A 12,326-nucleotide genomic window follows, 5' to 3' on the forward strand; every position below is an offset into this window, starting at 1 on the left:
CCAACCCCCGGTCAGTGGTCCCAACGGCCAAAGTACGATGCGAGCGCACATGGTGGGATTGCATGCTGCTATTTCTCTATGGGAGCTTGTGTTATGCCTATAAATCGGCCGTAACACAGGCTCCCATGGAGAAATGGGAGACTGTGTTAATCCCTGCACCCCGTGGTAGGCATCTCAAGGTGCCTGCCACCAGGTGCAGGGATTAGTTCCCAACCGGAGGCCAAAAATAAAAGGGGGCACTGCTAGGGGCCCACAAACACGCTTTCCAACAGGCTTTCCATGTCTGAAAGCCGATCATGGCAAGCCTGCCAGAAACTGCACATCGTAATCCGTATGGCATCAAACGTCGTCCATATGGATTACAGGTTGGTTCCAAGGAGCCAGTCGGAAGACAGCCGTAAAGACCGACCGGTTTCAATACTGACCGGCTGTATTGTAATCAGCCGGTCAGAAGTTAAACAGACGATCTTAGTCGGAAAGTCGCCGACCTATGTTCGGAGGCTTTCCGGCCGATATAGTAATCAGCCCCTTAGTTCTTCCCTCACAAGCCTTTTAGAGAGCTAATGCCTGCCACTCACGCATTGCAATGGTTTCTGGTTCATAACTAGTGTAATGAGGAAATGTAACAAATATTAACAGTGGGCTGTCGAGCATCATTTTTCTGTCTTCTATGCCTTTACTATCCTTCTCCATCCAATACCTGACTATCATACGCACCACTCAAATTACTTTCATATTTCACTATACTAATTCCCCACTAATCCTTTCTGGATACTGGAGTAGCATGCTACTCGCCAATAAACGATTCAACACCTCATCAAGGGTAGCAAGCGCTATATGAATGCAAACCTTTTTCCTTGTCTATCCCTTGACAATCCTTCTTAATCCATGTAATTGGCTAACATATCCACCACTCAAATGACTTCTATATTGTACTATACCAATTCACCACTAATCCTTTATGGGTTCCGGAGTAGCCTGCTACTCGCTGAAAAAGTGCTTTGACACCTCATTAGGGGTATTAAGTGTTATAAAAATACAATAACAATACAGTACAATCATTCCTAATTCACCACAGTGTCAGTCAATAATATAGCCTTATAGACCGCAGTCAAGGACTATACCAAGTGCTAAAGGCCCTGAACTTGAGTTATAGGCCTTCTCTGCAAGAGAGGGGCTGAAACAGGGAGAGGGCCTTTAACAATTGTCAGAGTCTGAAGCAGAAGGGCTATAAGGCTTTTAGAATATTCCACCCACTGAGGTTAGAATGTTCTATATTATAAATGGACTAACAGGGAGAATGCTAATCAGAAGGCTCATACCAGCCATTATAAATCCAGAGCCACTCCATTGTCATCAATGGAGCTCTCAACATTCCAGTGTTCGAATTGTCAAAGTATGAACATTCGTCACAGTGTTCCGATTCATTTGTAACAAAGGATTAGATTAGATTAGAATACTTGTAAAATGTGCATTGCTGCCTCGACAAAGAGGCGTCCCAGCGCTGATGCAAGGCAAACTGAGGGACAGGGAGGGATTAGAGTTGAGATTACAACCAAGGCATCTGAAGGCCTGTTGATCAGCGATGCAGCGGATGTGTAGAGGAAGGGAATTCTATAAGGTAGAGGCCTGTCGCCTAAAGGAGCGGCCCCCAGCTCGGGTCCTTTGAAAGCGTGAGATTCGCGCGAGGATAAGATTAGCGGAGCACAGCGCACGTGGCGGGGAATAGAGGAGCACATATCGGTCAGAATGTGTGGGCAAGTGCCGGTCAGGATCTTGTGCACGGTGCAGAGCGCTTTGAGGCGTACACGGTGTGCAAGGGGCAGTCAATGAAGGCGGAAAAGGAGGTTTGTGACATGGCTGTACTTGGGGAGGGAAAAATGCCACGTGGTGCAGCGTTCTGGACCCGTTGCAGTCGATTTAGCACAGATTTATTAGAGCCAAGGAGAAGCAAATTACAGTAATCCAAACAGGCCAGTATGGAGGCTTGGATGATTAGCTGCCTCGTGTGGGCATTAAATAGCCCAAGTATCAGTTTGAGGTCGCGAAGCAGCCGAAAGCATTTCTCTGCCTCAGATCTGGCGTGTGTCTCGAAGGTAAGATCTTTGTCCAGCATGATGCCCAGGTTTTTCACTACGGGTTTGGGGGCCGGAGGGGCTCCAAAGCTGGAGGCCACCGTTCATTGTTCCAGAGATGGGAGCCTTTGACAAACAGAAGAATCTCAGATTTTGACGAGTTCAGTTGCAAGAATTTAGCCGTCATCCACTCTGCAATGGCCAGTATGTCTTCTCTGAATTTTTCTCTGTCCTGGCTGGGATTCTTAGACAGGGTGATCACCAGTTCGGTGTCGTCAGCGTATGACACCAAGGAGATTCCCCTTGCTTTGGCCAGCCGTGCCAGAGGACTCATATATATATATTAAAGAGTGTGGGTCTCAGCGCGGAGCCCTGAGAGACCCCACATCGCAGAGGATGGACATGGGAGGCGAAGGGAGGGGCTATAACTTGAAAGGTCCAGTCTGTCAAGAAAGAAGAGAACCATGACAAGGCCGTATTACTAATCCCTATCTCCTCCAAACGGAGGAGCAAGATTTTGTGTGAGATCGTGTCAAATGCTGGGCCCAGATCCAGCAGGACCAAAGCTGAGGTCCTGCCAGCATCCGCAGCAGATCTCAATTGCTCTACCACCGTCAGCATTGCCGGCTCAGTGCTATATCGCAGTCAGAAGCCTTTTTGAGAACTATCAAGTATGTGATTAGCTTCCGGGAAGTGAGTTAATGTCGAAATCACAAAGGCTTCCAGAGTTTTGGACAGAAATGGGAGCAATGATTTTGGCAGGTAGTTTTCTGACTTGGAAGTCTCCAATGAAGGTTTTTTGAGAAGAGGGACCACTTTAGCGTGTTTCCATGATTTAAGGACCACCGCTGAGGTAAGGGATAAATTGAGTAGATCCAGACATTTTGGAAGAAGGGCCTGTTGTGCTTTCCTGAAAGCGTCAGGTCTTAGGGGGTCATCTGGAGACCCTGATTTGATTTTAGACACCAATCCCTCCAGGTCTTTGAGAAGAATAGTGGGTAGTGAAGAAAGAGAGACAGTTTCAGAGCAAGTATGCATGTTTCTCCAATAGCGGCTGGAGTTATAGTAAGAGCAAAGTTATGATAAATACCCTCCACCTTCTAGATGAAGAAGTTGGCAAGCTCTTCACACTGTTGGCTGGAGGATATAGTGCTGCCTGATGCCGAGGGAGAGGTGACCAGGTCCTTCAGAAGAGAGAATATGGTTTTGCTGCGATTAGTGCTGTTGGTGATCAGGCTGGAGTAGTGAGCAGCCCTAGTTTTACACATTAATTTGTGGTTAGATTTGATAGCTGCTCAGTATTGTAGTTTAGCCTGTAGGTCATATGAGCATCTCCATGCTCTTTGTAGAACTTTGCAGTTCTTCCTGGCAAGGGTCAGCTTCTAGTGATATGAGGAACAATCTTAAATAGGGACTCAACAAGAAAACAAAACATTCTGTTTCAGGTGGAACTTCAAATACATATATTATCAAATGAGAGGCAGTGACTTAAATGCTTCAAATACGTGTCTGGAGTGTTACCAGTGGTCTGTTTTCTATGAAGCTTATGGACAGCGTGGCTCAGACCCCTTTACTTCTCACCAACACCCATAAAAAGAGACAACTTGTATCAAAGCCCCTAGAAGGCTTGTCCCTATTTTTATTATTTTTAGAACATTGACATTTCTAGTAATGTTCCTGTACAGTTGATTCAAAATAAAATATTAGTCTAAAATCCCAATTGTTTTTTTCTTTTCTTTGTAGTTTCCCCCTAAGTAGATAGAGCCGTTTGTGTAGCTTGTTCCACATATGTGTAGCTTGTTCCACATACGTTTACGCACCTCAAAATCACAACAATATGTTAAGACAGAAAAGCTGGTCTCTGAAGAAGCGCTGGTTCTTTGACTCCGGGGCTTATTTCAAAAATTGTATGTGCGAAAGAAACCCTTGAAGATGGTGGGAAGGCACAACTCAGTTTGTGCAGCCCCATATGTTTATTTCATGGGAAACAGCCATTTTCTATCCCTCTGACTCTGTTGTTAGTATCAGATGACTGGGTATAATCATTAGAATTGTGGGAGTGGAAACTTCAACAGAGCAACTCAAAGAATGTACAACCCTTTCTACAAGGCAGAAAATGGCCTCGGCAACCTCTGCTCCACACTGTGATCCTCTGGGATTCTCGACTGACTTCAAATCCTAGAAGCCAGGGCAGTAAAAACTTAAAATGGTAACAGGCTGAGGGGATTAGATAAAGTTTTTGGCAGACGTTCCCTAAACTCTACATAACGCCCTCACTCTTTAATAATCCACTTTATATGTTCCAAGCCTGATCACTTGGAGTTAGGGGCCCAGAAAAAGCATAAAAGAAATGTGGAGCTGTAGGGCCAAAAAATAAATCTGTCAAGGTTATGGGCCTTATTGCGAAATCTTTTCCATAATTCTGACCCTGCAAGTAACAGCGGTTAATGGCCCATCATAATTTGGAGATTTGTAGGAACTATCCATATTTATTTATTTCACCCTGAGATTTCTGCAGTGTAAAGATGGTGAAATCCAAAGTGATTATCCATGTGAGAATGACTTGAAGCTACTGATTCTTCTAGTATTCCTATTTTCTCAGTGGATCCTCAAGGTTTATTAAAAATGACCATTCATTCCACACCTCTGCATTTAACAGAGCCTCCTGTATTTCTAACCCCAGGGCTATGGCAATAACATCACCATAGCTGGGGCACAGGCATACACAGAGCCTACAGCATTCTCATCACAATGTGTGGACTGACAAACCACGCTTCTGTTTTATTAAATTTAATCTGGTGTAAATTTGAGTGTTTAGAGTGACAGCTAAATATATGCGGTTTTAGTTTGAGTATATTTTATATATGTGGGTAACATACTATGCTTACTGAGTCTGAACACCTCGGTGGACGTATGAATTGAATGCTGGCTATATTCACTCCCCATCAAAAATACTCCTCAGCACAGACCGGCTTTCAGGAATGTTGTACACCCTACTAAGAGACATAGGCTTTTCACTCCCACAGCATGGAAAGATTTAAGCAAACAGGTCAGCAAAATATACGCCAGTACTTTCAAATGAAAGCATTCAAGCCCTGAGTTCTAGTCTAAAGACCATTATACTCTGGACCCTTGTCAGACCACAGTAAGCCTTTTAGCACATTATCTTTGCCAGAAAGCATTAAGACCTCAACAGGACTAAGTGAGGGGAACCACAATATGGCCCGATTTACTTTGCTGGGATTTTCAAGCTTTTTACTCAATGAATTCAGAACCCTCTCAAACAGTGCGACTCAGAATGAAGGCAGGGCTGCTGATAAAACTCAGAATCTCCAATTTATCAGGTAATCCAAATAGTAATATGGTTAAAAAGAGAATGACATTTGATAAAGGTACAACCTCCACCCAACGTAAGTATCACTTCTGAACTATCGGACTTCGAGATGTTGGCTTGTCACGAACCTTGGACTGTCAGTGTTGCCTGGGACTGCGCTTCACCTTCATCGTTCCATGCTTCACAGGTGTACTTGCCCGTATCTTCGGGGAACACTTCCTGGATGTACAGACTGTACTCGTTACCTTTTTTTTCAAAATGGAAATCTTCAGATTCCTGAATTTCCTTCCCATTGTGAAGCCAAATAACCTCGGGTGGGGGATTTGCTGAAGAAAACAAAAACAAAGACAGAGAACTAAATAAGATGACAATTAAATACTTCTCAGTCTTAACTTTTGAAACATGAACAGGAAGAAGTATTTGTCTGGCAGACAGAAACTGTAATTCATGTATAGTTCAAAGATCTTCCAGGTTTAATCTTGAGGTTTTCATTAGGTCAGGTCCCTACTCCATTACCTCTTTGAGGTTTGTGCAGAACACTCAAAGATGGAAGATGGTTTAGTGACCAACTCATGCTATTAGAGAATACATTTTAAATGTTTTTTATCTGCCCGAAGAGTGCATATTGCAATGGACGCCTCCTTAGCTTTATTTATGCGGGACCGAGATTAAATACTAAAATAACAAAACGGTCTGTTCACTAGAAAATGCATAAAACAATTAACTCTCCACAAGAACCTAGTCCAAAGGCACTCTGAAAATGTTTTTAAAACACCAAAACTCTTTGTTTGGTCTGGACCAAGGACAGCAGTATGCAATGCTTAAGCCTCTACTCTTGCCATTGTAGAAAGCAAATCAGCTGTAATCGAAATATGGTAACTAATGTTTGGCAGCAGTTACGTAGACAAAACCAAGAAAAGTAAATTATGTCAGTAACACCAGTTAACTCTTGACAGAATGTAAAGACCATTTAGCAGAGAAGGGACTCATTGATTCTCCTTTAAAGTTTTGGAGTGGCACATGGTCCATTTCAAATCAAACTTAGCAAGTTATGTAGACTACAACATATGATTAAAAAACGATTGACTCAAGGATTGTGGCTTTTCTCCAACACTTTTTTTTAAAGAATTACATAATGTCTTTTCTAGCCCAATAAAGCCAGTAAAGCAGATATTGCTAGTAATTGGGAATGCAATTTTCCACTCAGCAGGATATTGCCAAACTGCAGGCAATGTATGAGTTATCACTGGCATCCATGTTTGATGTCAAAGTTATTGGAAACATCCACAGGCCCAGATATTTTCAGCTTCCACATGCTCATCAGGTATTGTCAGCAAGCATTTGCCGATTAACATATTTACAAAAACATTTGCCCTGTAACACACAATTACAGTTTAAACAAATCTATTAACAAAATCGCAAGCTTCCATATGTCCTGTGACATATATATTAGAGTACCCATAAGCTCAGTAGAAGGTATTGGCCACTTTCAAAGACTCCGTTAATGACACCTTCTGTGTGCCAGAATCAACATACTCAATGAAAGGTATGGCCTAATTTGAAATGCCCAGTACTAGAGGGTGCAATTTTACATACGCAAATAAAAAATCATTATTTCGCACATCCATGATTTGTATACTTACAAGCACGAGTATAACCCGTGGTCATTTTTACCACCTTCCACTTGCTTTATAACGTACATAGCTGCAAAAGTTCAACACCAGTAGCGGATTGTTTTGTCCTTCATGTGCACAGTAACACATTGCCAGGAACTGAATGCCAAGCTAAAGCTATTCGAATCATTTCCATGACAAATAACTGGTGGGGAGGACTACAACTGAAGAGTGGGGCAATTCCTGTTAAGAAACAAAGTAATGTTGCTGCTTTTTAGTCCAAGGTTGACCTGCCCCTGATGAGCTGAAGGAGAGAAGAGGGGTTTGATAAGAATGCTGCCACTTTAAGGGGGGGGGGGGCGTCGTCAAGAATGGTCAGGCATGATGCAAGCAGCCTATGAGAAATATAATCAATATCTATGCTATTTATGATACGGATTGCCGAAGGTATACTGTAATAGATGACAAGGATTGTTATCGGAATCATAAACTGCTGACACATTATCGAGTGATGGGTTTTGTAGCTAAATAATTGAATTAAAAGTCATTTTTATTTAAAGACTTTGAACATTATAAACTTTATGCAATTTTCACAGCTAAAACCTAAGTTTCTATGGTCCTTTAAATTCAGGATCCAAATGTGTCGTAGTTGACAAGCTAGCAACATTCAATCACTGACTCTGGCGGAAACAGTCACTCCCCTGAGACAGCGTGGGTTGATGTTTAGCAAGCTAGCTGTCAAGAGGAAAGACCTAGGGCCAGAGTTACTAAGAAGCCACGCAACAAAAGCTCAGCAACTAAACTTGCTGCTCTGCGTTGCATGAAAGGGAGAGAGCAGAACAGCGCCCTATCTACTAAGAAGGGGCGCGGTTCTCCTTTCTGGCACATTTTTGGCAGCCGCGCAACAACGCAGATATCGTTGCACCATAGTGCTTGAGAGTCTGCATTCTACTAAGCATAGTTTTTGTAGTGGAAGGTAGAAACCCAATGTTGTAAGGCTTTTTCCTCATTTAATTTGTGCCAGTCACTACTGCACTTATATACTGTAGGGAAAACGAAGAAAAATTAAAATAAAATTCCTCGTTGTGCCTGCCTTGAGGAGGCGCAGGATGTTGGTGCAGATCCCAGGCTACAATTCTTTGTAAATAGGGATTTGCGTCAAAACTCATGGGTGGTTGCCTGGGAATGCTCAGGCACCACCCATGGAACACCCCTTTAATGGAAAGTAATGCAAGGCAGTGCAAGGCACACCTTTGTGTCACATTGAGAGATAATCTAATTCAAATCCAGATTTGCGTTGGATAGTAAATCCCACCTTAACACTTTCCTTCGGGTTTGCATTACAAAAGTCACACAAACCTGACAAAGAAGTAGTTAATCTGGACCATTGTACATAAAATCTGCATTCTACGGTCACAACAGAAGTAGTCTGATACCACTACTGCCCAGCTTAATGTAGGTGAAGAGGCATAATCGAACGCCAGATTGATTTGCACATCTTGGTAGAAGCAGTACTTGTATAAAAGTGGCTACAAGAGTGTTCTATACTTAGTAGATACGGCACTGTCCTGCTCGGTCTTTTTTATGTGATGCAGCAACTTTGTTTGCTGCACTGCTTTGCGTAAAATCTTGTAAATTTGGCTCCGCGTGTGGAGATTCTGGTGAGAGTCACCCCCAGGTCAAGGATAAATCACTTCCTCTTCTGTCTCTCTTTCTCTCTTTTCTTCTTTATGCATTTTCTTTCTTGTTCTCTATCTTACTATTCTTTTCTTTCCTCTTGCAGGTCTTTTTATTTATCTTTTGTGGGATCAATTATTTTTTCCCAAATGTAATACAAATGAATTGACATGAGTAGGTTCTTATATATCTGTTCTTATTAAGTTTTATCCATTCTTTATAATATTGCTCATATTTTTTTATTTATTAATTATTTATTGTTCAAGATGGTTTTTATGTATAAAAAGTTGTAGTCCCTTAATTATTTATACTCTCTCTCTCTTAAATTAATAAAATAATTTGAACAAAATAAAAAGAATAAAACACTTCCTTTGAGGCACACCTATTTGGCTACGAACAGCCAATTCAAGGAGAATCTCCAGTCTTCTTTGGACATTTCAAGTGGTGTTTCGGCTAAAACCAGAGAAAAGTTCAGTCTTATCCAGATATATCTCTGGCGTGGAGGTTGTTTGGCAGAAACACCACCAAAAAAAACAACCCTTTCTAAACGATTCAGCGAACGGTTGGCTTAGAAACAATAACCCCTTTGAGGCACTTCAAGGTTAAACTTGGCCTACAAACAGCGGTCTCTTTAAAATGTAGCGGAACCTTCTGCTACATTTTGTCAGCTCTATGACCCATGCCAGTGGTGTAATGAAACTTGAGGAGCCCCCTCCCCCCTGCAAAGTACATGAGGCCGCTCCGGCCCACCACCTTCCACGTTGGTCCCAGACCGAGTGAACTGTGCTGAGGGGGACTCCTGGAACTCGCGGCACTGCGCGTGCAGCGGGGATAATGTTACGTCACTGACCCATGCCATGAACATGAAGATAGTTAAACCGCTTGATACCTGAACAAGTAAGGTTTGGATGGAAACTTTGCTTGGGCTTGAAAACAGAAATAGCCGGCACTGCAAATCAGCACAGACAATCAAAGGCACGTTCTGGCCCCTCTGCCAGCACATTTTGTTATACTTAGTGTAGAGAGGATGTCTAGCCAAAATAGAAAAGCATATTCAGTAAATGCATTGGCATGTGCAAGTCAAAACTGCATTTCGAGCAGGCCCATTCTCAGCCGAATTCTTCATTAACGACTCATTAGTTATCACGTTACAGGACCTACAAAACAGCCCAGTCACGCATGAACTGAGGAATCCTAAGGAACATTTGATTAGTTTTGCAGCACCAAGTGCTATTTATTGTAGGAGAGAGCCACAGCCACCCACCTTCCTTTCAAAATATACCCTATCGAATTCAAAGCTGGCCATATGACGATGATAAGTTCCCTCTGAATGCCTAAAGAGGAGTGCCTTGTTAATTCCGATAGAGCCGGCCAATCCCGTCACAGGCCTCATTTGGTATCACAAGGTCTGAGGTAGGATTCAGTGTTTTCGTCCCAGAGATTTTACCTGCTAAAAGTTGAAGCCTCTGGGAGGATCATTGGGAATAAAGGGGTATTGCAAACTTGGGAACATAATTAACAATTCACCCAATAAACCCTCATTTCTTGGGGATGCCTAAAGGTGGAATTGGTACTCCCCTGTTAACTATGACCCAAGTTTTGGGGTTACTGGGAAAGGACAAAGATAATAGTTGGATCACTGGGGCACTCATAATGAGGTCCTCAGTCTTCTCTGAACCTCCCATGACCACGGCATTTCTTCACATTGCCAGTAGGCCGTGTGAATTTTCCATCACGCTGGCATAATCTCAGGGAATTTCAGTTGATTTCATCAGTTTCATCTGGGAGGCAGAGCATTTCCTGTCTTGGCTCCAGAACTATGTAACCATCTGCTGCTCTCTCTTCACGGTATCTCATATTACAGTCATTTCAGCAAAGCTTCAAAGACCCACACATTCTATTTGCTTTGCAGTTGTTTTCTTTCATATAAACCTGAATTCAGTCTTGGAGCTATGATGCCCATGAGTGAAGGTGCGCTTGCAATACATTCATTTTTCCCCACAGGGTTTTGGGTCAAAATGCAGTACGCGGGGCTCCTTATACAGCTGCTTTATTCTATTTCAGGGATGGTAGGATCCGGTCTTTCTTCTGGGTGACTAGAGACTTCATGCCCATGCAGGTTTGAGGAGGGGAATGAGTAAGCATACAAGAGTTTTGCCTTGAATGAAAGAATGAATGACTGCATGAAATGGATTGTAGAGCACACGGCTACTCCTAGTAGCGTCCCAACACTGAATAGAATCTTGGAACTTGAAGCCGCAAGGAAAATCCATCGGAAGCAAACAGCCAAGTTTTCAGCAACTTCCTGATTTGCAGTCCAAAATAATAGTACAGAGCTTGGCTTATAAGAAGTGGAGCAGCACCTGTCCCAAAGCACCTGCATTTGGAACCACAATCAGCAGTGAATTAAATCAATGAAATACTCTAGAAGGAAGTTAGTAGAAACCTATCAAAGATACCTGGGGGCCTGATGACTAAAACTAAAACGTACTGGGAGCGAACACTAAAGCGTTGAAATGAATCCCGTTCTTTACTAGCAGCCAATGTAGAGTCTTGCGATGAAGCGATAGAGAGGTGCACCAGGGATGTTTCAAAATCAGAAGCGCTGCAGTGTTCTGAATATTAAGGAGCCCGGAAGACCTAGATACAACACATCAACATAATCCAATCTTGAAGTGATAAGCCTGTGTACCTCCATCTTCCAAGAGTCCTATGGGGAAGAGAAAGGAACCTTAAGGCAGAAAGCAGAGCAAAGCAAGAGTCAATCACCAAAGATACCTGGGATTGAAAAGAAGTGTATTGGCAAATGTAGCCCAGAGGTTTATTGCTACTATGGCAGGGTAGGGACAGAATGGGATACAGTGCCATGCAAACAGTGCTACCACCAACCTAGTTTGGAAAGACACAAACAAAAAGGAATTTCGGTCTTATCCGATTTGCACTGATGGTTACTTATGCACATCCAGTCCAGAACCCCCTGTAAATAGGTCCCTGAACAGTTGCTGGCCCATTCTCGAAATAGAGTAGCAACTGAGTGAGACGGCATGGGAAACCACTTTCCACCCAAATGACTCAAAGAAGGTGGCCATATAAATAGGTTAAAAGGTGGGGCTCCAAGAGGAGTCTTGAATGTCACCTTAGTCCTCAAGGGCAACCTTTTTCAAATACCTACTTAATCTACAGACACCTTTCACCACATAAAATGGGTTGAAAATTAAACAAGGCCTGTCCCTTGTGCGTTTTAGCCTCCCTATTCAAATTGACAATTCACCAGTGTGACTCTGGGATTATAAAACCCCATCTGCAACCTTTCTGTTCGCCTTTGCTGGGAAAGAATAGGTGAGATGTGCTAAACCATTTTTCCGTATCAAGATCTGTGAATTGCAAAATCACAGGGTTTCCAAATGCAAACTCCTATGTAGCCATGTATAAAATCCATTTGGCAACCATTTTTTCGTGGATCACAATTTTAAGGGGTTGTGAAAGAAACGTCTCTTCCTGGCTGCGATTCACAGGGGTATAAATCAATTATTTTCTACCACAATTGCAGCCCAAACTTTCCAATTTTACCAACACCTAAAAGAGGGTGATAGCGGATTCTCAAAGTGGAAGCTTTCCCGGAGAGGA

At 42.7% G+C, this 12,326-nt stretch overlaps 1 protein-coding gene across 3 annotated transcripts in view; it reads right to left on the reverse strand.

Moving 5' to 3' along the window:
• Window positions 1-12,326, reverse strand: part of MYLK (myosin light chain kinase) — a 1,710,670-nt gene that overhangs the window by 590,180 nt on the left and 1,108,164 nt on the right. For all 3 annotated transcript variants that reach the window (XM_086957081.1, XM_086957079.1, XM_086957080.1), the window contains exon 14: window positions 5,538-5,735. In XM_086957081.1, the coding sequence (XP_086813207.1) occupies window positions 5,538-5,735 (198 nt within the window). The remainder of the gene's footprint in view (window positions 1-5,537; window positions 5,736-12,326) is intronic.

The sequence above is a fragment of the Lissotriton vulgaris genome, chromosome 2_1 (genome assembly GCF_964263255.1).
Source record: "Lissotriton vulgaris chromosome 2_1, aLisVul1.2, whole genome shotgun sequence".
In the NCBI taxonomy this organism is placed as follows: Eukaryota; Metazoa; Chordata; class Amphibia; order Caudata; family Salamandridae; genus Lissotriton; species Lissotriton vulgaris.